Source organism: Volvox carteri (genome assembly GCF_000143455.1).
Source record: "Volvox carteri f. nagariensis unplaced genomic scaffold VOLCAscaffold_1, whole genome shotgun sequence".
Classification (NCBI taxonomy): Eukaryota; Viridiplantae; Chlorophyta; class Chlorophyceae; order Chlamydomonadales; family Volvocaceae; genus Volvox; species Volvox carteri.
This window is the reverse complement of record NW_003307545.1, coordinates 113,942-140,538: the sequence shown is the minus strand read 5'-3', so window position 1 is coordinate 140,538 and position 26,597 is coordinate 113,942. Positions and strand designations below refer to the sequence as shown.

General features: G+C 56.3%; 3 protein-coding genes across 3 annotated transcripts; 1 reads left to right on the top strand and 2 right to left on the bottom strand.

Annotated features, from left to right (window-relative positions):
• Nucleotides 1–2,121: 2,121 nt before the first annotated feature.
• Nucleotides 2,122–8,315, top strand: VOLCADRAFT_78603 (uncharacterized protein; the record flags this gene model as incomplete). The annotated part of the gene is made up of 12 exons (XM_002945934.1): nucleotides 2,122–2,493; nucleotides 2,928–3,095; nucleotides 3,403–3,539; nucleotides 3,823–3,904; nucleotides 4,038–4,160; nucleotides 4,362–4,573; nucleotides 4,920–5,076; nucleotides 5,492–5,580; nucleotides 5,935–6,051; nucleotides 6,230–6,317; nucleotides 7,153–7,404; nucleotides 7,959–8,315. 12 exons carry the CDS (start codon nucleotides 2,122–2,124, stop codon nucleotides 8,313–8,315), a joined length of 2,154 nt encoding a protein of 717 aa, XP_002945980.1.
• A 4,850-nt stretch (nucleotides 8,316–13,165) lies between these two features.
• Nucleotides 13,166–20,516, bottom strand: VOLCADRAFT_85767 (uncharacterized protein; the record flags this gene model as incomplete). The annotated part of the gene is made up of 7 exons (XM_002945569.1): nucleotides 13,166–13,489; nucleotides 13,617–15,009; nucleotides 15,172–15,527; nucleotides 15,802–16,500; nucleotides 16,822–16,913; nucleotides 17,273–17,440; nucleotides 20,492–20,516. The coding sequence occupies 7 exons, from the start codon at nucleotides 20,514–20,516 to the stop codon at nucleotides 13,166–13,168; spliced, it is 3,057 nt and encodes a 1,018-aa protein (XP_002945615.1).
• A 4,074-nt stretch (nucleotides 20,517–24,590) lies between these two features.
• Nucleotides 24,591–25,919, bottom strand: VOLCADRAFT_85766 (uncharacterized protein; the record flags this gene model as incomplete). Its single annotated transcript, XM_002945568.1, has 3 exons — nucleotides 24,591–24,902; nucleotides 25,668–25,682; nucleotides 25,836–25,919. The coding sequence occupies 3 exons, from the start codon at nucleotides 25,917–25,919 to the stop codon at nucleotides 24,591–24,593; spliced, it is 411 nt and encodes a 136-aa protein (XP_002945614.1).
• Between the last annotated feature and the right edge of the window lie 678 nt (nucleotides 25,920–26,597).

Here is a 26,597-nt window from a genome sequence, read left to right as displayed (position 1 = left end):
CATTTTCGCGTTGGCTGAAGGTTGGCTTCTAAACCATGGACATGGCAGCAGATTTTAGTTTTGCAGGAGCGTAGGTAGGTGGCTTTTTGCGTCGAGTTGGGATGCATTAAACGTTGGATGCATATGTGTGTGTATGTGTGTTTACACATCCTGGAAATGACGGAGGAAATCGGGTGTGAGAAACATCGTTTGGGCACGGACCTTGCCTGGCGTGTGGCAAGCAAAACCCACAATAGTACTGAGACTGTCTTCAGCTCGTACAGAGCTTGTGTACTAACTAACGCGCGCGCACTGCACGTCATTGCATATGTTGTTGCGGCGAGGGGAGATGGCCGCTCAAGCTGTTGGTGATTCATCGAGCGATTTGCATTGCTGCTGCCGCTGCTGCTGCTGCTGCTGCTGCTGTGTGTGTGTGTGTGCTAGCAGCGTCCCGCGGGCGCATCATGGAGTGGCCAGGGTAAGGAATGCCTCATCAAACAGGCCTTCCCTGGCCGCTGCAGCACCGCGCCTACAACACCATATGCATGGCTAGCGTATCAGGGCCTAGTAATATTTTAAGGAGCTGGATTTAAAACACCATTGAGAAATATTAAAACGGCATTCGAACAATCTGTCTATGCCTTTTCTTTAGATACTGCGGGGCCTGGTGGGTGCGGTTCCATTGGCCGTCTTCCGAGGTCAGCCTAGGGGCTCTGGGAGTGCGCCCACCGAGCGGCGGGTGGTTGTGGCGCAGTCCCGGAATCGGGTTATGTAATAATAATTTAAGTTGAGGGTTTTGGGTGCAGAGGGTGTATTGTGTGGTGACCTTGTTAATTTGGCCTTGCGGGCTTTGGGGTTTCACGTTCCCACCGGTTTATAATTTCATCATCTACGAGTTCTTCAGCCTGAGCATGGCTGTCAGCATGATGGATAGGGACCCGCGATATATGGAATGGTGGGTGCAAAGGAGGATGGGTTGTAGGGTTGCGTGCGGCATTTGTTGCGCGGCGGCGGTTGACCTGTGTTGCGTGGATTGAGCTGGAGAAAGTAAGCATCATTTTCGACCACTTAACTTCATTAATTGAAGGCAGCAGATTGGGCAGCCAGGGTGAAGGCACCCTGGCTGTTTCACACAGCCGCATCGGTGTTTTCCGTCCTGGACGGCAGGCTTCTGTATGCGATATATTTAATGACTGTTTCACTTTAGGCTCTGCTGCACTTCCTTTGCGGGATTGAAAAGATCCACGGGGATCCCTCAATCCAATGCCGTACGGTGTTGCATTATGGTATTGCAGCATTGGAAAGGGAAAGTGTTAAGAGTGCGTGGAACCTGTTGTGAGATGGTGGGCGAATTTGCAGGTACAGAAGGTAATGGAACAGTTCCGTTATCTGAAACCTGTTGAGTGGGAAAAATGTCTGTTGAAGGATATGCAAACTGTGTGGCGCCGAGTGGCCTCGGTACGTGCGCCGGGAAGTCTTCCCCTAGAGGGGAACAAACTTTGGATTTCTGAAGGGGATGAAGTTTGTCTTCCCCTAAAGGGTATGGGGTTTGTTGAAGTTGTGGGGTGAGGCTTACGGACGTAAGGTATTCTTTCTTGGCATGTCGTGTGTGCCGGCAGGCCCGCTGCCAGCCACTGACTGGATGGCCCCATCCAATTATGGATTGCGTCGGTTGGATCACCGGTGTTCGGTGCACGAGTCAACGCTGTTTGGCAATTCCCGAATTTGAACTCTGACAGAGCCCTTTGTGTGATTTAGAAGTCAAAATGCCAACCACAAATGCAGGGCGTAGCGCAATTTCTCAACTTGAGAAAATCTCTGACGTGCGCAAATTGGGCAATTGTAAATTATCAATCGCGTCCTGATTATCTCACCAAAAGCCCATTCTCTTTTAGGTTGTTTTGGGACGTGATTAGCTTTCACTCTTGTGGCCACGACAACCAGCAGCGCCATCACGATAGAACAATCGACCAATCTGCACGACGCATTGCTGCTCACAGTCATAAGATGGTCGACAGCATTTTGTTCCAATCCACAAAGAGGCTGACTGTTTCAGAATCGCCGCAAACAGCTGTCATCCGATGTGCAAGTGCCATTGCGGGAGTGCGCCCTACTGCGCGCATCCACCATCGAGGTTGTCAAATGAAGTGGTGGCTTGGACGATCCCCTGCGCTGCCGGAAGCGGCTGCTCTTAGACCTGCGGTTGGCAGTACGGCACGAAACTCGGTAGTGGTCAACTCGCTGATCCGCCCAGATTCCGCCAATGGACATAAACTCAATAGGACTACCCAGCGTGCGGTAACGACCATTTCCTCCAGCAATCGCAGCAACAGCAGCGTAAGCACCATCGACAGCAGAGGGGCCGCCCCCGCCCCCGCCGGCAGCAATAGCAGCGGCCGTGACGGCCGCAATGGCAGCGGCCTACCCCCCCGCCTCCAGCCAGTAGACTTCAGCACTCTGGTTGCCTGCTGTGCGGAGCTGCGGAGCGGCTGGGTTCCCGCCAAAGTGGAGCAGGTGGGTAGTCACACACGAGAGAGGGGGCTCATGCTGGTACACGTCTCGGTGAATGGCACGATGCATGTCCGGTGTGTGAAAGGGCTGCGACCCTTAAACAGCGGGCGGTGACCGCTCAAACCCCCAACAAGAGCTCCAGGTTTACGGCGAGGGCTGGTACTAGGTGGCTCGTGGCACTCAGGGCACTGGGCAGCCGGCAGCGGGGCAACCTCAGAGCTCCGAAACCACCTCTGGGATTCCATGCACCGCAAAAAAGGATGTGCGATTGGTCCCACGTCCATCATGAATCCAGCTTAAGCCTTCTTTGGCGCCATGCCTAATCCCTTAGACCCTTTTTCCTACTTGCACATCGGCGCGACACATACACACACGTACATACACAGTTACACTCATTCACTCACGCCACGTGGGGTTTACACGGCTTGGGCCCGCAGGTCGTTATGCCGGACAAGACCAGCTTGTGCATCCTCCTGCGCACCCCCTCAGGGCAGGGCTGGTTGCGTGTCTGCTGGCACCCGGCAGCTGGCCGACTGACCATGATGACCCAGGGGTCGGTCCCGGAGCGGGGCAACGCATCTGAGCTGTACAGCCTGGGCGAGCAGGTGCGCGCGCACCCCAGGGGGCTGGATGAGAGAGAGTGTTGGCTGCATGCTGCAGCGGCTGTAGCCGATGGGTTGGGCAGGCAGGCAGGGAAAAGCGGTCGGCCCATGACGAGTCACTGGAAGGGGGCTGTCGAGGGCTTCTGGAGCCTGGGGGAGGTAATGTGGGGCCCGTCACAAGCTCCTCCTCCCCTCCCGTCCTCGTCTCCCCTTTGTCCAGTCTCCTTGTACAGCACACGTTGGGCGTCGGAATGTGTTTCATAGGAATTGCCGTTATTCCCCCCGGCCCCCCGCACCCGGCCCCCCTCAGGTCCGTGAAGCCCTGTGCGGGTTAGTGCTGGTGGAGGTCAGCTTGCCAGCCCCCTGGGAGCGGGTGGCCAACCTGCAGTTCGGGGTGAGGCCCGGGGAGGCGCCCACCCGCCACCTGTACTGCGAGATCATGGCCAGGTGGGCCTCATGACGGCGGCCGTACACGGCATGCGACTGCCGGGGCCACTCTCAAGGCGCCAGGGGGCACCCAACCAATTAACACACACAGACGTGTACGGCTGTGAGCTGTTCTGTCCTGTGCTGTACAAGGCGGGGTTGCTTCACCCTGGGCAGCGTCCTGGGCCGTTTTTGTTCTCTTCCTTCGCAGCGCTCTTTCATCCACCACTTGGACTTTATCGCTGTCGCCACCTCAACTGATCCGCCACCGCCGCTCTCCACCGCTATCTGCACACCTGCACAGGTACAGCAACGTCATCCTCGCAAGCGCGGATGGGGAAGTGCTGGCGGCCGCCTACCAGGCGAGAAAGGAGCTGGGGGAGGGTGTTTAGCCTTAGGAGGAGGGTCATGTGGGTTACCGATGTGTTGACCGACCGCAGCCCTAGCCCCACGTTAGCCCACCCTACCCTAAGCCACCCCACCCCTCCCCACATGGCGCCCTGACGGGGTTCCTAGCAGGTCGGCGGTATGTTGTCCAGCCACCGCCAAGTCCAGGTGGGACGAACATACTCGCTGCCGCCGCAGCTGTACGGCGTGCCACCTAGCGCCGCTCCCTCCTTCGATCAATGGCGCGACACACTCGTCGGCGCCGCGGCACTCGTGGCGGCGGCAGCGTCTTCCGCCCAGCGACAACAACAACAACAACAACAACAACGCAAGCACCAAGCTTCACCAGCTGCTGCTGCTGCTGCTTCGCCGCAGCAGCAGTCACCGTCCCAGAGCGGCAACGGTGGCGACGGTGGTCGCGAGGGAGGGGTTGAAGCCGTCCTGGCCCCCTCTGAGGGCCGGCTGGTGGACGGCTTCATTCGCGCCTTCCACGGCGTCAGTCCGGCGCTCGTGGAAGAGGTGTGTGGGGCGGCGGGCGTGACGCCCGAGGTCAGGCCCAGCACCTTGACACAGGCGCAGTGGGAGGCGCTGTACGGACAATGGATGACGTGGCAGGAGCGGCTCCGTAGCGGGGAGTTTACGGCGACATCCGACCCCTCAAGCGGCAGGTGGGATTGGCGCCTTGGCTTTCCCAATGAGTGTGTATGTCCGTGTGCGGAGTTGGGGGAACGAAGTACCAACTGCCGACGTCCAAAGCCGTAATGGGGTATGTGCAGGAGACCATACATACATACATACATACATACATACATACATACATACATACATACATACATACATACATACATACATACATACATACATACATACATACATACATACATACATACATACATACATACATACATACATACATACATACATACATACATACATACATACATACATACATACATACATACATGATTTCCTACTTTTCTGCGCCCAACCAACGCCTTCCCATATGGCCCCCAGATACTCCGTGTTCGGCTCGCTGCCCCGGCGTCACGCCTCCGTACATGAAATGCTGGAAGAGTATTATGGCCCGCTGGCGGCGGCGGAGGCCCATGCGCAGCTGTACGGCAAGCTGGCGGCGGCAGTGGCGGCGGCGCTAAAGAAGGCACGCGGCAAGGTGCGACAGGAGAGTTAGGACGGCCCAAACAGGACGTCCGTGACCTCTGCCTCTTCCCTTCCGCCCCGGCTCGTCCCCTTCCCCCCACCGCACACACAAGCTGGCGGCGGAGTTCCTAGCGGGCGCATGGCGACTCGTACCACACTCGTTCTTGGCTTTTCCCCCCCCTCCCCTCTCCTCCCCTCCCCCCTCTTTCTTCGCTCCCTACGTGCGCCTCTTCGTTTCGTGTTCCCTCTTCCTCGCACTTGCACGCACTTGCACGCATACCATTATCTAGGTCACCACCCGCCACTTCCTCCCTTTCCCCCAAACTCGTTCAAACCAAATAGAATTATGCCTAGCCCCTGCCTCTCAATTTCTGTGGCCTGCTTGGGTTCTTCGCCTAATCACCCAACCACCCAACCACCGCCCTCAGGTCCGCGCCTTCGAGCAGCAGCTGACCGAGTCGGGTCGCACCGAGGAGGTGCGCCGCCTGGCGGACATCATCACCGCCAACCTGTACCGGTGAGGTCGCGGAGCAAAACACTGCACTTATAGGAGGGAGGTAGGAGCTCATGGTAGAAGAAGAAGAGGAAGGAGAAGAGGAAGGCAAGCTTGGCTTCCGAGGCCCCAGGAGCATGGAAGGGGTGGAGGATAGAACGCGAAGGCGAGAGCCAGCCGGGGTTCCATGTCTTGGGGAATTCTCTGATACGCACGACTGCTACCCAACCGAAATTGTGTTTGTCCCACGCTTCATCCGCCACCGCGGATCCCACTGCCGCACCATCGCCGCGACCTCTGCCATCGTCACCACCACCATCTGTTCCACCTCTCCGCCATCTTCACAATCGTCGCCACCTTCTTCAACACCGCCGCCAGTATCCCGGCCGGCTCGCCCTCCGCGGTGGTTGAGGACTGGGAGACCGGTGAGCCGCTGACGCTGCAGCTGGACCCAACAAAGCCTCCCGTTGCAACGGCAGAAGCGTTGTACCGCAAGTAAGTACAGTACAATGTCGTACAGTCGTACGGCGGTTCTCGCCTGCTGTCATCGCATCAGCCTTGCATCACACCTTTGTGTCGCCTACGATTCTCCTTTCACTTTTTCTTATGAGTTCTATCTTGCAGCTGATGATACTTGACGCACCATGGCGGTGTCCTTGTTCGTGGACCGCAGAGCACGGAAGCTGCGGCGGGCGATTGATGCCGTACAACCGTTGTTGGAGGAGGCGCGGTCCGAGGTCGCCTACCTGGAGGACGTGGAGGTACGTGGGTTGAGGAGGAATATGAAGGCGGGCGGTGACCGAAGAGGCGGTTCGGGCAGGATTTGATAAAAGGCCGGGAGAGCTCTGGCCGGCAGGGCAGCGGTACGTCTGGCCGGGAAGCTTCAGAGAGGCTCCCAAACTTCCAAACATACCAAGTTTGCGCGTATGGGAGGTAAGTAATGTCCGTTCCAGCGCCTGTGCCGCGGACGGGTGCTAAAGTAATGGGATATCGATAACAGCGCGTTGCTGTGCAGCTGCCCCTGCTGCAGAGCTCTGGGGTCCGGTGCTACCGCCGCCACCCGTCCGTGAAGGACCGCAGGAAGCGTCGACCTCTTCCCGCAAGATGCACCGTACCTGAACGGACTGGGCATTGACCATCATATCGGTCCTGTATGTTTCGGGAATAGGCGCGCGCAGGAGCACTTCCTCGGGGCAATGCCCGGCACTACCACCCGTAGAGCGTTATTGCTCGTGTCAACTGCTGGTCTGTAACCTGCTTGCCTTCGCGATGTTGTACCGCTTGTACGATCGGTCGTACACTGGTTGCAGGTGGGCCTTGAGGGATTGAAGCTTTGGAGTGGAGACCCGGCAGACTTGGCGGCGCTGCGGGGAGTGCAGGTGCGCAGTACGGCGGAGTGGCAGACACCCTCTGCTATTAGTGGCTTTACGGTATTGTATGGAGCTGTTGGGTGCTTTCAGGGCTGTACTTCCTGACCTAATCAGAGCGAGTAGGTGCAAAAGATTCAACCACACGCGGGAAGTTACATTTAATTCGGTTAGGCTGTGTCGGTTTCTTGTGGTGCAGGACGAGCTTGTGGCCGGGAAGTACATGAAGCCGCCGCCGGATGCTGCATTGGCGCAGAAAATGGAGACACGAACATCTAAAGCTGCGGCGCGGGCAGCCACGCGGGCTGGCAAAAAGGGCGGGAAAAGAGGCACCGCCGCGGCGTCCTCTGCCGGCGCCGCCGCTGCTGCTGCCGCTGATGGCGGTTATGACACCGCCTCCGCCCGGCGGTACACCAGCCCGGGGGGCTTTACAGTGCTGGTGGGACGGAACAACAAGCAGAACGACGTTCTGAGCACCGAGGTGAGCCGGGGACTACTGGGCTGGGTCGGGACTACTAAGGAGGGGGTAGTGGGGCAGAGGAAAGGAGGGGTTCCGTCTCGTGTGGTGAAGTCAGGTCTGAGACAAGATGAGGCCCGCCCGGGAAGAACGAAGGAACTGAGCTGGCCAAGCAAAAGCATGGGCTAAGAGGAAGGTAGGGAAGATAGGCAGGGCCCAATACATGTTGAGGTCGATATGGTGGTCTTCGCACGCAAGCAAAGCGGTTTGGTCTCGACTATAGCTCCTGCCGCCCATAGAGAGTCTGCCACAAGTCCGCTTGCATGACACGCATAGGGGATATATTCTTCGCTGGTGATATGGCCAGGGAAAGACGAGCTGCGTGCTCCTTATCGCTTGCGCCATTGGTGCCAGAACGCGATGAGGTCAAGCGGTGCAAAATAAAAGAAACGTCATTTAGTGCCGAGTGTCACACAGCATTATCTATCTGTCTGTGTACACACCCGTATTTCTGGCAAGTGGAAATTTGATTTCCAGTTTCCACTTCTGATTTGATTTGATTTCCGGTATCTGTGCAGGTGGCGGCTGATGACGACCTGTGGTTCCACGTTCGCGGCATGCCCGGCTCCCACACACTGCTGCGGGTACCGCGCGGCTCCCCTCAGCCACCCGCCGAGGTCGATGTCCAGTTTGCGGCCAACCTGGCCGCGTTCTTCAGTAAGGCACGTGACAGCCTGAAGGCCGATGTCATTGTAACCCGCGGCGCCTGGGTGCGGAAACCGCGGGGCGCCAAGCCGGGGGCAGTGGTAGTGAGTAAGGAGCTCCGAAACGTGGTGGGGCGACCGGGGGACAGTGTAGCAGCAGCAGCAGCGGCAGCGGGAGGAGTGGGGGACGCGGTGGCAGGGGGAAGTCCTGTGGATGGCCGGCGGAGGTGATGCATCTTGTCCTGATGGACTCCGGAAAGGGGAGGAGCCAAGAGCTATGGTGAGCTGGACAGGACGACCTGTGGCGAGGTGTTCCCCGGGTAGTGGGTACGGCATAGTAGGGGAGGGCATATACCGGGCCGAGCGTGTCAGTGATATTTAGGTTGTCAGCATGGAGTCATGATGTGAAGCCTGAATGGTGGTTTTGAAGGGCGATGTGTAGGATGAATTTGGCATGCAATATTTTGGGTTCTGGACGTGTCTCAGGACGAGTGTTAAGTAGTTTACATTTTGCGTAAACAATGTCGTATACAGCCGGCTTAGATGCCGCTCTTTCACCATACAACTGAAGGTTTTCCGAAAACAGCGATAGAAAACCGAGGTTTTCTGTGAACTCAAAAGAGTTGGTTGTGCGTGTTAGTACGGCATGTAATGCCGGTAAAGGAGGTCGCTCCTGTGTGCTAGAGTATTTTTCGGGTTTCGTAGCTACATTAGGTCGCTGCTGTGAGGCGTTAGGTGTCCAGGCCTTGTGGATTCCCTTGCGGTAGCTGGTCTCCATCCGGCCTATACCTACCGAAAGAAGACTTATTTCAATTGCTTGCAGGTACCCTTTGTAACGTCTGATAATTTCTCATGAAAACGGGAAGTTCATTACTTACGTACAATCGAACCGCTGCCTGACACGCAACTGAGCTGAATTATAGCAAATTTCCTAAAAATACTTACGCAAAAACGATTTTGTGACGTCAGCAAAAGTCTTTGACCCAGGCAGCGTGGCATAGGCAGTACGAAACCACGTACCTAGATCAGTGTGGGATTTGAGAACCCGCTGAAGCCCCCACGGGGCGGACCCGGGGTCCCATGCCGTACGATGAGCACTGACCCATCACGCTTTGCCATCCGTTAGGCTGGTGAACAACGTGCATAAATGCCCACCTAATGGGGATCTCCTCTAACGCCCCGCACCAAGGGCTGCCCCTTCTCATGCCCGCCACCACCGGCTCTTCTCGGACCACACCTAGGGCTAAGGGCTCTCTCCTCATAGCCTGCAGCAGGGGCTGCACCCTCTCACACCCCGCTACAAGAGCTCTCTCCTCACGCCCCACACCGAGGGCTGCCCTTTCCACGCCCCGCTCCAAGGGAGGTCCCTCCTCATGCCCCGCATCAAGGACTCTCACAATTCAAGCCCCAATTAAAGGGCTCGTGCGTGCCTTAACGCCTCTGTAGCTGAACTGCGCTATCCTTCAAACAAGCTTCAAACATGCCCTCCGCAAGGTTGCCATTATCCCGTCGCCTTCCTGCCCTGTCCACGGCCTCTGCCAGCGCAAAAGGACCCCATGCCTGGCAGCCATATAACAGAATTGCTCGGACTTGGGTTGCAGAACACCTCATTCGCACGTCAGAGGCGAACAGCTTCATCTTGTCCAGCTTTGCGCTCAAGGAAAACATAGCGGACGGTCCTGTATCACATAGCTGCTGACGGCACGCACTAAACGGCCGTTCTGGCCCGTATACCAAGCCCAGATAGCGAGCGCTATCTTTGGCAGGTATTACCTGGCCTGATAGCCGTAACTGTTGACATCTCTCGCTAAGTTCCGTCTGCTGGGTGCCATCATATGCGAAAACAAGCCTTTCGCACATTGAGACATATGGTGGCATCCCCAAGGCTTCACAAAACAAGTCCACAAAATGTAGAAACTCAGACATTCGCTGTAGTGACGTCGCTAGCAGACTAACATCGCCTGTGTACGGCAGTACGGAGACGCGCTTGCTGTCCACAAGGGGTGTGTCATGATGCTTACGTACTCTACTAATGCTTGCGAACTGCTGAAGGAGCACGTCATTGGCGTCCTCCAGCGAAAGGGACTTGCAAACACAATCAGCCCCTCGCAGTCTACACGTCATGAGTTAGCTTGCGAGCAAGATCAGAAGGCCTTGGGCGTAATTAAGGAGTTCATCTGTGTCCTTGAGAGCCTCTATACACGCGATCTGTGGCTGACTTTGGCGGCTAAATGCAGGCTTGCGTTGCGGAAGCCGGGTTAGTTGGCGTAAGGCCCTTGGGCGGTGCAAGCTCTTCGGTTGCTTCGCCACGGCCTGTGTCCGCGCTTTGTTAAGTGTGCGCCCGCCCGCCCGTCCCTGTTTGCGGCGCTCGCATCGTTGCTCGTGGGTTTTTTCCGATCAGCGTCTAGCGTGCTGAGGAGTCTACTACTGGATGGCTCAATCTTCCAGGAGCAGCGCTTCAGCACCAGTCGATACCTCGGGTTGTGAGCGGCATTGCTTAGACTTGTTTGTGCTGGGGCAGTTTTGTCCGGGCAATACCAATACGGTGGAACAAACTCTGGCCGGCGCCACATCATCATAGTGTCCCGTACGCACATGCTTTGCCGAGGTTGGTACCTTGGGGATCGATATAACCCCCGCAGCCTTTAAACCCCCTGCGTGGAGTGCTTTTGGAGTCAATGGCTGAATTTCTTGTCGGCTGGCTGGCTTGTGGTATTTCATGAGGTCCCCGTGCCCTGCCGAATTGGTGAGGAGAGCCCTATGTGGCCCACGGGGTGGTGGCTTTGGTGGCTGCTGCTGTCGAATAGTGGTGCACACGGCGGGCTAACTACCTCCCCCTTCTGCGACTTTTATCCCGATCAGAGCCCCCTTTGTGTGAAGTGCCTAGGGTCCCCCCTCAGAGGTTCAGGGCCGGAAGGGGAGTGTCTCTGGTTGCCTGCTGCTGTGCGAGCCGTGGTACCTCTTAGCAAGGGCCAGTACCGTATTCGGGTTATTGTAATAGCTGGCTCATAGTACGGTACACAGGACGTCTACAAATACGCGTGAGGTTACATGTATGCGCGCCATATTCACCTCCGCGTCCGGACCTTCCACTATCACTGTATGCCTCCATCTTTGCGATGCACAAGGGCAACGCAACGCAAGATAGGATATATCTTACTGCGTACTTGGGCCCCGTCCCACCCTTGTACGTGCTCAGGCTCTTTCTGGGCTCAGGAAACAACAACGGTGACCCAGCTGCCGGGGCGGGGCGGACCTCATAATGAGTCGCTGTCCAATGACGGCAGTATCCGGTACCTCAAAAAGACGGAGCTCCTACTCCGGCGGGGCAGACGGTCCGATCGATATTACTGGGAGCATTAGTATCAGGGACTGGAGTCAGTGGGCGGCACGTGGCCGGAAGCTGCTGGCCAAGCTTGATCAACACGCACGGAAGGAATTCCTTCGAATTCCTTCGGATCCTTTCGAATGGATCAGACGATGTGATATGATGCAGACAAAACCTGCAAAACGCGCGTGTTGGATAATAAAAGCCACAATTAAGCTCCCATTTCGCGTGATTGCACAAAGTCCGTCCGGGCGCGAAAGGCGCCAAGGTATCACATTCCCGCATGCCTCGAACGCATCAGCCGGCCCATACCCACGGAACGCAGGCGTGTGTGCGGGTGGATGGGTGGGCGTTGAGTCATCAGGCAGGCCATCATCCGGCAAGGTCTGCAAAATCCGATTGAATGCTTTCAGTTTCAATAAGGCATAACCCTTAAGCTATAAATGAAGAAAGTCTTCGAAAAGTAATCAACTGAGCTAATTAGGTCTGGGCCACAAGCTCCCAACCCGGAACCGAAGCGCCAGCAACTATGTGCCCAACAATTGGGGTGACTGAGTGACTGACCGTCGTTTCCCTGATCCATCCAGACACACAGCTTGAAGTGAATCCTGCGGCAGGCGGCACGCTGGCACCGATCCCAATGCCGCCTACCCCCAACATCTCCAGACTTATATATCCTTGCCGCCGTTTGGCGCCCACAGCACCACCGCTGGTCAATGTGTGCCTCCCAAGACCAACATACATGCTCGAACTAACTGGCCCGAATATCTTAGACAGGTCAGCGAGCTGGAGTGGGTAGGAAGACATGACGCCCACCGGACTTGCTAGGTACGTGGGTTAGGAGTACGTGGGAGCGGAAGTTTGCTCCTCCTATTGCACACACAGTAGGCAGCCGAAACGTTTCTCGAGAGCGAGTCTGGTAGCACGCTTTAGCGTGTATGCTTAATGACGATGTGTGCCGTACTTGGCGACAGCTACTACACAGCATGGCACCTCCAATGCATACCTCCATGGCATCGGTTGTTTGACGTGCGGTGCGCGTAAATCAGTCCTTCATACGACATAGATACAACATACTTACATACATACCCATACCCATATTATACTCCAAAACATGCCCATACCTGCCAGTATCAGTATCATTCTGCGATGTGCTCAGCAATATCGTAGCCCATACACACATATCGTCTCTGCAAATGATTCGCGGTAACGTCGGGCCGTAGAACAACCGGCAGCACTTCATTAACAATGACAGCAATTAAGAAGACTCTCGAACATTGCTATACGAAGCCGGTGCGGTGTTACGGAGCTGCTGTGTCAGGCTGTCCTTGTGTTGCAATGCCCTGGTTCTGCAGGATTTGTATGCTGCGCTGCCCTGTGCTGCCCTGTGCTGCCCTGTGCTGCCCTGTGCTGCCCTGTGCTGCCCTGTGCTGCCCTGTGCTGCCCTGTGCTGCCCTGTGCTGCCCTGTGCTGCCCTGTGCTGTGCTGCCCTGAGCTGCCCTGTGCTGTGGTGCCCTGTGCTGTGCTGTGGTATTGGCGCGCCCTCCTGTGCTGTCCTGTGCAGGATCTGAGCGCGCGCTGCATTACGCTATACTGTGCTGGCCTCGCCATGGGTCTGTCGTGCCGCGATTCGCTGCGCTCTACTGCGTTCTATTGCGCTATGCTGCGCTGGTAGCGTTTCGTCTGTCTAGCTTCGCTGATTCCGCATCCTCATCCCCAGGCCCCGGAAGGCACCTGCAGTTGTTCTGGCGAGCTATTTCCCACCATGGCTACTGCAGATTCCTGCGAACCCCAGGTCCCCCCGGCGGAGCTGCCCGGCCGCGTTGCGCAACCCAAAGGCCGCGACACACACGGTGCCGATGCCCATGACGCCTGCCAGCGCTAGAACCACGATGCTGGGCCTGCCGCTGCGCTTTATTGCCCCCGACACTGTCTGTGTACCAACCAGCCCCGCCACCAGGCTTGCGGCTCCGAACACGAGCGCGTAGTCGGTGTTGAGGCGGTGCAGCAGGACGAACTGGATGAGGGCGGCCGAGGAGGAGAAGAGCACCATGGCGCCGCTGGAGGCTGCTGTGACCTGAGAGCACCGGCAGCAGCAGCAGCAGCAGCACGATCACGAGCAGCAAGACCTGGGAACCCGGTAGCACAGGATGGTGGTTGTGGTGTGGTGGTGGAGCCACAGAAACCTAGCGTTACTCACTCACCTGCGGGTGCACCCCGATCTGAAGCAGCAGCGGCCCCATCACCATGCCGCCGCCTAGGCCCAACAGCCCGCCGGTCAACCCCGCGCCGAATGTGGCGCACAGAGTCTTCACCGGCGCCTCCAGCACCAGCAGCGCCGCAGTGCCACCCAGAGCCGGCTCCGCCACCGCCACCGCCCCAGCAGCTGCCACCGCCGCCGCCGGCGCCGCCATCCCTTCCCCGTCCGGCCGTTGTGCACCCTTGGCTGCTGTGCCCTCCGTCATTCCCTCCCGCCTCTCCATGCCAACGTCTCCCGCAGCAGCCTCCACATCTGATGCCTCGGCCGACTTGGCCAGTGCTGCTATCACCATTACCAGTGCAATTGCGCTGATACCCAGCATGGCGGCAGCTTGCATGATAAATGTAATCCACCATGCAGGGCTGCAATGCGTCATGGTAGCACGGGCACCTTGAAGTGCAAGGTACGTTCCCCAGGCGATGATCAGGCCCACAGCGAACCGACGGGGAATGCGGCGCATCGCCGCTGCCCAGTCATCCGCCCATTTGCGCGCCGCCCCCATGGCAGCGCCAGCGGCACTGCCTACAGAGCGGTGCCACTCGCCGCCTCGGTGCCGCCGATCCGCCTCAGTAACAATAGCGGGCCCGCATTCAATTCGCACATACTCACACTGCCCAGATGACGACATCGATGAAGGCTGCGTGTTATGTCTGTCGTACAGTATCAGGCAGACGGTGGGAGTCGCTGGCACGCCTGGCCACATCGCCGCGTCACAGCCAGCTTGGGTGCTACAGCTCGGACCTAGGCCGGGAGCCTGGGATACGTAACCCTTAGCAAACACTGCAGCGCACGGCGTTTGCATCGCCTCTGGCCCTGCCATTTCCGACCCAGCGGCCGGCCCAGATCTGGATCCCGGACTCGCGCTGGTGCTGTACCTGAACTCCCCTTTGTCATCAACTTCTTCAGGCAGCGTCTCCAGTCGCGCCGGCACACGGCATGCATCAGTAGCGGTAAAGCCGCAGCCGTCGCCGGCCGCCACCGGCGCTGCACCACCGTACTCAGATCTCAGATCCGGCATTGCGGAGTACGGCCGGTCTGAGGAGCCCTCCAGCATGGCCCCCGAGAACGGCTGCTCCATCCCGTTGCTGCCGGCGCCGCCATCATCTCCACCGCCGCCATCGGTCTGCCGTAGCGAGCGCCTTTGGAACTGTGACAAGCCGCTGCCGCTGATCCTCGCGGAAGCACCGGAGGAGGCGACGGAGGGTGGCGGTTGCATGATGCCAGACAAGGGGTACGCTGCTGAGTGGGGGTAGATGCTCCGGGTGAGCAGCAAGGATCCTCGTAAGGAGCCGCGGTGGGGCTGGGCACCGGAAGGAAGGCGGCTGCGCCATTTCGACCTGTACGATAACATATGACATTGTACGGCAGGTGCATGGCATTGTACGACAGGGCTTAATGAGTTGGCAAGGGGCTGTTAATGTTGTGACGCTCCAGTGATGTTCGCAAGGTATCGATTCGTCAATGATTAAGGGTGTACTTATCGCCCTAAATCCACACACCTGCGCTGCAACCAGCTATCCTCTGCCGCGCCCGTCTCCTCATCCGGCGGTCCCATCACTGCCGTAGAGAAGTCGATGAGGCCAGTAGCTGGGTCGAAGGAGCTCCGCCTTGTTCGCTTGTGCCTCCGCTTTACTGCGGCCACTGCGGTGGCTACGCTGGGGCTCAGCCTCATCAGTTGAGTCACCAGCATTCCGGCAGTGGGAGCCATCAACATGGGGGAGGAAGGAGAGCCGTAACCAGAATGGCGAGTGGAGCGCCTATTGAACTGCGGCCGGCCGCCTCCACCTGCTGCTCCTGCGCCCTCACCGACGTCGCATGAAACCTCTTCCATGTCCGTGTCAAAATCAAGCGCTCCCTGCAGGCCGGTTGGATGGCAACACCACGTATGCCTATTGGAACTTAAGACGGGAGTGCATAGCATGGAAATGTAAGGATGCTGAAGTTGCTGCTTAGCAGACGTAATGGGAAGATCGAGGGCGCCTTTCCCCCTATTGCGGTGAGCACCTCGTGCTCCCATCGGGGACCCGTGGGTCAGCCGCGGGGTTACCCATGACCGACCCCTTGGTCAGGTCTGTGCTTCCATGGGTGACTGAAATGGATCAGCCGGGGGTCCCTACTGCCGAACTCACCAGCTCGTTGAAGGCCCTCCAGGAAGGGGCGTACAGTGAAGAGACTGGGGACGCCCCTCCTGGAGTAGCGGAACTGCCGGGGCCAGCGCCGTACCGACCAATACCCACGTCATCCCCGCCCATGAACGAGGAGGTTTTACTAAAGGCGGTAGCGGGGAAGATGCTGGATGACCGTCGGGCGTAGCTGGGATGCTGGCTGTGATCATGCGTGGGACCGTTTTCACCGGTGACGGACACACCCTCCATGCAGTCCCACGACACATCAGCGGGGCTGCGGCGGGCGACGGCGGCTGTAGCAGCGGTGGCGCTCCCGCCGCCACCGCCACTTCCTATGGCGGCGGCAGCGGCGGGGCCTGCCGGACCGTACGGGGCTACTGTGGTGGCTTCGGTGATCTCTAAACCCTCAAAACAGCTGAGTGAAACATATTGGTTAGGTTCCAAGCCCCAAGGCCCTCGTGGGTTGCTGTACGACTGGACACGGCGGAGACGCAGTCCCGACGACCCCGCGGCCCCAATGGACGTCGCAGCGGAATGGCAGGAGCTGTACGGGTGATCCACTGCCAGAAGCCCTTCGCGGCTGCCGCCTCGGCTGCTGCTGCCGCCATGGTCGCCACTTTTGTTGCTGGTATCGTGGCGAGCCGCTGCCGCCGCTGCTGCCGCTTGGGCGCGCTTGCTCTCCTGAGCCCATAGTGCTTTTCCCTGTGTATACGGCAGAGGCGGGGAATGCGAGACGCAGCAGACGGGTGATAACAAGCCCGAGAGCAACCCGAGTTGACATTCACACTCTTGATGGTCATTGCTGTATGGGCCCTTACTCGCCGTCTGGGAATGCCGCGCACTAAGCGCCTCTACGGCCGTTGCCACCCGCATCGCCACGGTCTCTGGCGCCGCCAGTTTATGCACCGGCACCATCTGCCATTGCCGACGGCACCACCAGCACCATGTAGCAAAGAGGCGATGCACTTGGGCCGAAGACGGTACCCTTCACTGCTCCATCCGATCCCCGTTCACCCGCCCTACCTTAGCTATCGCCTGTGCCAGCAGCAGGAGCAGGAGCACTAGAAGCAAGAGATTCAGCAGCCAAGAGGGCAGGGCCACGTTGAGCAGCACTCCTGGGGGTTGAGGAGAGATTGGGGGATGGAGGTGAGCGTAGGTAAAGCCGGGGAGGGAAAGCGGCGTCGAGGAAGGCCACCAGGCGTAACACGAAGGAGGGGCAACGTGACAAGGTTTAGGGTCGTGCGCTTTCTGATAATCGCGGTCCTCGTGTCCTAAGGCTTCAGGTTCCTCCCGTTCACTGTTGGACGCTCGAGCGCTCGTCCGTGGCTCTTCTCACCCCGCTTGGATCGTCTTTCCCGGGCTTGTCCTGCCCCCCAACCTGCATACATGGCCCATGCCCGGTGTTGTTGCCCCCAATCCTCATCCCGTGCCCATCCTATACCATTAAGTGTCCCGAGGCCGCCGACCCGCGCACCTATCCCCACGCCGACCAGCAGCACAGGGGTGAGCAGCAGGATCAGTGGGAAGTCGATGAGGGGCGCCTCCGGTACGCTGGGGTGGGTCCGGGGCAGGTTGCTTACGACCGCTGCCAGTGAGCTGGCGGTGATACAGGCCTGGGACAACGCAGTGCTGGGCTTGAGAGCTGCGGAGTGCAGAGGGTGGCAGCGCAGAGCGGGCGTGGGTGTAGGAAAGGGAAAGCGTGTGGTGATAATGATAACGGTGATAATAATAAATTATTATTATTATAATGATGATGTTTATTTTATGACGTAGCGTGCCTCGAATTTGTAAGTCCAATATAGCCTCATAGTCAAACAGATACGGGACAGGCGGGCTAGCAGAGGTAGATAGTGGTACATGTTGGAAGTAATCAAGGAAGATACTAGAAAGCGCAGTTGATCATAACATATGTAATTTATAATATATGGCTTGTGTAAAGCACTCTACTCCGGCGAAACAGGATAGGCCGAAACTGAAAGCCCCTGCAATGGTGGGCGGCGGAGATAAGTAAGGACAGGATTACCGCTGGGCTTGGGCTTTTGCACGCGTCGTCCTTAGATCCCGACCAGAGAATTGATATTGCATTTGCAGATAGCGGCTGCTGTTGCTTATGCCAGGATTTGGGAAGGCTCTGCGCACAGTGGCGGCCACCAGGCCAGCTTACGTAAGGAAACGGGCCCTGCTCTAAGTTGTGTCTTTCTGCACAGCGGCATTTCTTCGGGTCCTACATTGTGCTAGGTAATTCAGGCTTTTTACCAACGCTCAATCGGCAATTGAGGAAGTGTGGAGGATGTCGCGAGGAATGCTATGCAACGACTAGATGCGAGAAAGCAATCTCACCAAAGCCAACTAAGACGTTGAATAGTGGAATGTAGATCGCGCCTCCTCCTACGCCTGCAGCAGTAGCCACCGCTCCAATCTGCGTTGCAAGGATGCGCCGGCTCAGTCGTACAGCTCTAAGCAAATTCAAGCAAATTGTGATTTCTTAACCTACAAGCACAGATACAACAAGCCCCAAGAGGCTTCGGGCATCAGCCTGGAAAGCCGAATCAACTTCCAGCTGAGCCATCCTTCAGCTAGATGGCAAGGACTATATTAAATTATGATTTTATCTCCATGTTCGAGTATGTAGCCACTGTTGCATGGAGTGTGAGCATCTAAGAAATGAGTACTAGGAGGCCAATGCCGTGCCAACCGTCTTCAGTTTTCCCGTGGCCCTTCCCGTTTCACTCGGTTGCACACCTACGGACTCATTTGTTCGGCGGTAGGTATGGGTGTAGATAATACCTTACATCCTTTGGATAAACGATTTGTGCAACTTACATCTATCTGCGCTATCTGCTAGTCGAGTACCGACGTTTACAGCTTACAAGACATTTCTGCAAATCACGTGGGATAAGTGTTGCCTGAAAGCTCAACTCATTTTCTGTGGAACGTAAAAGAGTTCAAGTCCGCAGTTGATAGACCAGGCGCTGACAAAGTCTGACCTGGTCCGACCCTGTCCGACACCGACCGACCTCCGTCCCGTTACAGCAATAAAGCTAGCTTTCACACAGACATTCGGCGCTCTTAATTGCAAGTTTTAACAAGTCACCTTCCTGCTACCGGTGGTATACGTATCTGCTCAAGTCGTCATTTGGGACCGATCCATCAGGTGCCGACCATCAAAAACTTAAACTCGCTGAAATTTCTCACTATGTGTATGAACATATATATCTACGTTGTATGACTTATGTTTAGCACTAGTTTATTGTTTTCGCTGCGCATTAAACTGTTGTCCCGCGAGCGAGCGATGTCCCTCGCTTACGACTTCAAACTAAAAAGCATGGTAGCTATTGCACGCAGTGAAGTAATATTCTTGATGACCATTTAGTGATCATCTGCGCCTCTGGCGCGCTTGCACCGCAGCCTTTTAACGTTATGAACTCTCTCGACCTGATGCCAATAGGGACCGGCCCCAGGCGGCCCAGAGCAGACGTACAGAAGGCCCAGCAGGAAGCAGCACGGAGGCGCATAATGGAAGCACTCCTATACGCTTTAAGTTTTCCATGCAAGTGGGTCTACTGCAAACATTACAAAAGAGAGCCGCCGGAGTGCAGCCCAAAGTCATGGCGTAGTCGATGGCCCAACAGCACAGGAAAGTGACTGAGGGTTGCAACGACGCTACGCAGACGCACAGGCGCCTGCACTAGATGGGAGATGGAGGGCGGCAAAACCAAACGATCGGGCTTCCCCTCTAGACGACGAAGATTTGAGAGCCCTGCTGCAGATGTTGTCCCTTTGTCGTGGCCGGTAGTGAAGCGTACATGCGGGGAGGCCGCCTGGAGCTAAGGCTTGCAAGGCATGCAAGCCATGGGGGAATCAAAAAAACAGTTGCCCATATAATATAGGTGTATATACTGATGGTATACAGAGCTTGCCATTGTCTAAAGGCGTAACAAATTAAGGGTTAGCAGGAGCATGGCCCCGCGGCCTCGATGAATTCGACACGGTTCGGGCAGTTCAAATCAGGGCTTGACCAAAAAGAGCCGAAATGGTCTCCAATGTGATGTTCCTCTCACTCTTCAATCCAATTAATGGATCTGGTTAACCGCACATCCGGCCGCCTTGCGCCGGGCACTGCTATTACCTGTCAGGCCACGTTGGCCCAAGTCATTTGGCCATGCAAGCGGCCAAAGGCTTAACTGTTTTTGAAGAGTTTATGTCATTTAATCAAAATCCAGGTTGGATGAGGATTTTGTGTGGACAAATATACTGTACTGCTGCATTACAGTCACCGTACATAGCCGCGTCAGCTAGTGAAACATGCCATGTGGAATCGGCAGCACTGGTCAGACGCATTTTGGAGGGCCAGGGACTCCGCGCGAAGCGCCTTGATGGGGCAGCCGAGTGTCCCGGGAATCTTGCTATAACTTGCTGGACCGGGAATTTGCACTTCATAGCTAAGGAGCTTTTTTGTATTAACTCTGCCTCACATCAAATCACAAAGGACGTGGGACGAGCCCGCTGGCGGTAGCGATGCGCTTTACAACTCCTTTCGAAAGCAATTTTGTGGCACAATTATCGATTGAATGATTCCACTTGTATCCTTTCCTGTCATATCCCTTCATTCAGGCCGGATATTTGTGCGTTACACAATATTGGCTCAACGCGTCGTTGCCAGACCCGTCGCTGCATACTCCAGCACACTTACCATCTGCGTAACGCGTTTCAGTCATTATAGGTAGCGAAAATAGGCGAGCCATATTGGCGGGAAGGCTGAGGGGACCAAAAAACATACTTGCAATTGTACAATCGGGGAGCAACATCTTGTCCCAGGAAGATCCTGCTGATAGCTCTTGGATGGCTCTCCCCAAGTCCCAACCTTCTCTCCCCCTGCTTAAAAGCTAATTTGTATCAGCTTGTATAGCCTACCCGCGAGCAATCTGGGGACCTGCCCCCTGAACCATTGGTGCCCCAACCCGCTCCAGGAACCCCCTGACAAGTCCGAAAACCTCGAGTTTCAATCTGGCCGCAAGCAAGGGCATTTTTTTCCCGCTGCACCTGAGATGTCGTTGTGATCTCTCCCAGCATGGGATGGTTGTGGACTGGTAAAGATGGCGTCGGTAAGGCCCTGAGCAGCACCAAGGTACGTACGGTACACATACAGCCGGACAGTCGCAATCACCACGGCACACGTGCATGCCACACTACGCGACCGATCAAGCAGCCCAAGGTCCAAGTGGGCCCGGCGATGTCCGATAGCTATCCAGAATCCTGGCTGACTATGCAAGTGGCCGTAGAGGAATCCCTCGGCCAGTCTAATTCGGGGAAACTCATACATTCTCAACTGACAACTGTTAACTGGCAGCGACAACGGTAACCACCCACGACCGCCCCGAGGGGCACGTAAATGGATGGAGAACTCAGTCAGAGGTAGCTGTTGAGGTCTCCTGCCAGACTCCTAGCATGGTTGCTCTCAGGGCTGAGTCCCGAATGCACCGAACCCGTGTAAATCTGAGACATTAATCCCTTAAGATTCTGACCACAGGACAGGGTGGGTGCACAGCCGGAGGCAGGATGATATTGAAAGTGCGCGGTCGGCTTCAAATAAAGCCCCCGCGTTGGGCCGCAGGCTGGCATATATCCGGCAGCTGCGCCGCCCCCTCTGTAACACAGCTTAACAGCTGATGCTACACCCAGAAAGCACCCCGCCGCGTCCGCGTGCATCTTTCAATCTACATCTGGTTCCCCCGGCCTGTCGCGAGAAATCATGGTGGTCCACATTTTCATATCCAAGTGCACGCGAGGCGTCGGCTATCATGGCGAACCAGTTCCTGCCGGACTAGGGCTCAGGCCGTTCACGGACATGTCAAAAATGAAATACGGACGACCTTGCCTGGCCGCCAGGGCTACAGCCTGTTTTACATAATTATCCAGGTTCCAGGGCCGGGGATGCAATGCATTCTACTTGAAACAGCTCATCCATACAAGGCCGTGGTAGACCGTGATAGTATCGTTGGGCCACGGCTGCCGTGTGGTCTATCCCGTAGGCCTGATTACAGCAGCGCGAGCGCGGCTGCCACGACGTGATGGTGACCGGGGGAACTCCCCTTGATGATATCGTGCACGGTTATGTGCCACCGCAGGATGACCAGCAGCAAAAAGGGTCGGACAGGTACAATGATGAAATGGACAGAAATGGAGCGGAAATCCTCCGATCACGGGAGTATACAGGAGTACTTTTGAGCCGTTCCGATATCCTATTCATGCCCTAAAGCTCGTTTTCAAGCGAACGCTAATAACAACACGGCGTTGAACGCCAAAAGACGCATGGGAAATATGTATAGGTGGCCACTCGTCCATGGATGAGTCGAAGCCGTGGTTTTTTATAAAATCCGGCGCTACCTAATGCACACTCCACAACAACTAGTCGTACAAAAAATAACCGACGGGTTTCCCATTTTATAACCGTAACCGTGCGTTCTGTCGCAACTTAGGACGGCAGTCGGCAACAATTCGGCAGCGGCGGGACCCCAAGGTCATATGGACGGAAGGGGCAGCAGCAGCAGCAGCAGCAGCAGCAGTTGTTGCCGCATCCACAGAAGGATACTCCTTCAGCCGCATACCGAGCGGACCTGCATTGTTTGCGGTACAGGGGATCGCCCAAATTGGCAGCGGTACGCACATGACGCAGACCTCGGGAGATACCGGACGTCCTGTGAAGAAACTATGGGCCCTAACTTCATATACATACCCTAACATCATATTCACACGCCCCAGTTCTTTCTCCCTCCCACACACAAACCCTCCATCCCGCGGCCCTCCCTTCACCAATCGCCTGCGGGAACACTTCCCTAGCTATTGAATAGAGGCCCTCGCTTCCCTGGACTTGCCAAATCGTTTGAAAACACGAAAGGATGTTGGTCGGCCCAGCTCCCGGGCTTCCGCCCCGCTGCAATACACCTCGGGGTGGTGCACAGGATGACACGCACCGGCAGTCCTGCCGCCCGCTGATGCCGTATTGGGCGGTACAAAGCCGAAAGCCGGTGGTCACCGTGGTCAACGTATAAGGAAACGACGAAATTAACGTCGATGCAAAGAAAAATCCTGCCAAAACACGTTTTATGGGTCTCGAACTCCCCGTAGGATGGGGGTGAGAGATCCGTTCAGAGGTCAAACAGATAGAAGGCGCACATGCTACAAAAAAAGGTAAACCTCGGCCAACACTAAGTGCCCACATGCACGACATGCATATGGGTAGGCGGGCATTAATTCAACAGCCGCGCTGCCAGCGCTGTGCCTGGCAGCAATAGAGGTCCGTGTAATCAGATCCAGATTCGGTACGGCACAGCATCCTGTCAGTCCATGCAATAAAGAAGTCTCTAAGAAAGCAAACCTCTATGTTTCGCGCAACGATATCACTAGATCTGCCAGGGGTTTGACTGGGTGGTCGGGCTTGCCACTATTCCCATACATACACACGGGGATGGAGGGGAGAGAATCAAGTTCCAACAGGATGCAGGCACGAAAGCACACCAGCACCCAACCTCAACGCCAACTCCCATTTTTCCCGAAGCGTGCCCATTTATGCTTACGAATGGCTGCAATGCCGGCAGGTTACCGGTTTGAACGTTTAGCCTGGGCGAGCAGAGATAAGGGAAGCAAAACACCGAACGATCCTTCCTCCCTGGTGGGGAGAGAGGGAGCCGGCTCCGATTATGCGGAGAGCTACACGGCGCCTCAGATGCTATTCCGATGGCATCGTTTATTTTCAAAGGGGTATGCGCAGCCCCATAGGAACCACGTACATATATATACACCTCTAGCAGACCTGTGTTTATACATGAACATAACTGCGCCATAACATATCCCGTTAAAGTTCCAGGTTAGCGAGAACTATCTAGCTCCTGCAGTCGAACTATCAAACCTCCGTTGGCAACCCGATGTTTTAAGGACGGGCAGCTTCCTGTCCTGCCTGCACTGCGCCGCATCACACGCTGAGTTGCACACTGCACCGCTGGCACATCCCAATCACCCCAAGGACGAGGCCGCGCGCCTTCCCTCTTCTGCCTGTAGCTTGCCCCTCCACGTTGTCGGCCTGGTCCCTTGCAGGCCGCGTTCCCTGCTGGCCCCCCACCCTTCACTTGCACGCCTCCTTCCCTAGTGGTGTCAGGAATCCCCCCCAATGCAGTCGTACATAGACTACACAGACCCATGCATGCACACAAGCAAGAAAGTAGCTATGCCATCTTGCTGGACGGCTTTATCATTGACCAATCAAGCGTAAGACGAGCCACCTAACAACCGTTTGCGATGACGCCATTAACGGAGCCCTGCTTGTGCTTCCCCCATCTCCACAGACGGATCCAACTCTGTGTCCCCCTTGCTTTACCCCCATAGATCACTGGCTTATAATCGCGCGCATGGTCGCAGGTGTTAGGATCAGCGCTGGAACCCCTCGGGCTCTATTACTGCAGTCACCATTCACTGGTATATGAGTAAATCGGTCACTTTCCAGCACCAAGAGTCCGGCGCCACTACCACATCCGATTGTTCCCTTCCTGCAACCCCCCTTCCATCATCACCCGGCGAAAATCAATAAAAGGCAGGGTAGGGCAAGAACCACGATCGTCATGCCCACCGTCCTAACTGCCCACACGCTGCCTGAAATGACGTAATGGTCAACTCCAACCTCGACATTTTTGGCCATCCAAGTACCTGCCTGGCCCGACTCACGTCTGTAGTGCTTCTCACTCATTATCACATCCTGCTAGCTAGCGAGCACCTACCTGCCTGATTACTTCCTGCCACTACCTCTTGCATATCCCCAGGAATCCCAGCTCCCCCGCCCGCAGCTGCACAGCTGCATTACGCAACCCAAAGATCGCGACACACAACGTAGCGATGCCAATGACGCCTGCCAGCGCTAGAACTACGACACTGGGCCTGCCGCTGCGCTTTATTGCCCGCGACACTGCCTGTGTACCGAGCAGCCCCGCCACCAGGCTTGCGGCTCCGAACACGATCGCGTAGTCGGTGTTGAGGCGGTGCAGCAGGATGAACTGGATGAGGGCGGCCGAGGAGGAGAAGAGCACCATGGTACTGCTCGATGCGGCGGTAACCTGTACGAAGGGAACAAGCATACACATTTGAAGAACGGAAAAAGGAATGGGTATAAAACGTCGGAGAGAAGTGCGAGGAATATCCAACTGGGAAGGCTAAGACCCGAAGGAGGAGCGGGGGCCTACAAATGATGCCCCTCTGAATAAATCTGCGTAGCGGCATGAAAACGAGCTTACCTCACGCAACGCTTTGGATAAAGCCCCCCACCCCGGATGACGTTCATATGCTGCTACGAGCCTCTATCCTGAGCAATTCAATATGTTCCATTGGGCCAACCTTGTGCTAAGGTTCTGGAACTCAATTGTCAAGAGGCCGGGGACACTGTGCCACCGGGCCTTTATTGCTGACCTTGGAAGCTGGCACTGGGGGGTGTTGCTGAGTGCTGGACGAGCAAGGTCCTAGCTTTCCTCAAGAGTTTGGGAGCTGAGCCCTCAGCCGGTCTGCGTGGTGACGACCTCATAACGCATTACGCCACCGTTAGGTTGCCAGTGGGAGGCATACTTCGCTAGTCGGCTGGACGCCCGGTGGGAGTGCCCGGATACCCTAGGTGATCCACGCCCTTTCCCAAGTGGAAGTACCGGCGTTAAGGCGTGTCGCTGTGTGAACTGGATGGGGCCGCCCCCGCGGGGCACGCGGCAGAAGTGGCTGGCCCACACTGAAACCGCCATGCACCAACGTTTGCATCAAATGCTTATGCGTTTCCGGTTAGGCTGTCGGGAGGTAGAGATTAACCGACCTAACGGCCGTGAGCGCACTGTGCGCACCTGCAGGCTTTGCGGCTATGGAGCAGTTGAAGATGAAATGCAGTTTTTGTGGAATGCCCGGCTTACACAAGTACACGGGCTAAATACGAGCGTGACCTCGTTTCAAGGGCGCGACATGCGCACGATTATGACCGAGGCCCCACCCCTGGCACGAGCCAGGTTCCTCACGGAAGTCTGGGAGACCCGGCACGTTGCTCTAAGGCGCTGCGTGCTGAAGCGGTCGAGGGAGGACGATGGTGGTTCATTGCGCATTTTGAGTGAATTGATTTGGGTAGGGTTGTGCGGATCAGAAAATCTCCTCCTTCACCGGTAGCTGAGCCGCCGACACTTGTAGCAAAACGAAAAACGATTCCGCACTAAAAACGATCAGAAACGATTTACCGTCCATGGCGCCCCCCGCTTTTACGGACACCCCCGCACTTGTGCGGAACTTGTAAATTGATATGAAGATATGGACACAGCTTCCAGCCTGATTTTGGGAACAGAGTGTGCTGTCTCTGGCCAATGTGGCATTATCCGATGGGTAAATGGTTTGCGAGTTTTCTTGGCCCGACTTGGATGAGAACAGAAGTAATGTAAACGAGATGTAAATGCTTCACACAATGCCGCACACAACAAAAAGTACATTACAATTCAAGGGGGCCCTTATAAACTGAGCATATGCCTAAAGGTGTATTTCCAGTGCGGATTAGTGCCAGGGATCCCTCTGCTAATCCCTGCAGTGGAAATCCCACCGGAATAAGCAGGATTGGCCGGGGATTAGGGAATTCCTCAGGACACCGTGTTCTCTATTCAGAGGATTAGCAGTAGTTAGCAAGAGGTTAGGAAAGAACATAAACTGTACTTGATGTCCATGTTTTGAATCCGGGCTGAGCAGCTAGCCAGACCACGAATCAGGACGAGAAACCCAAAACGCGTTCGTTTCAGTAC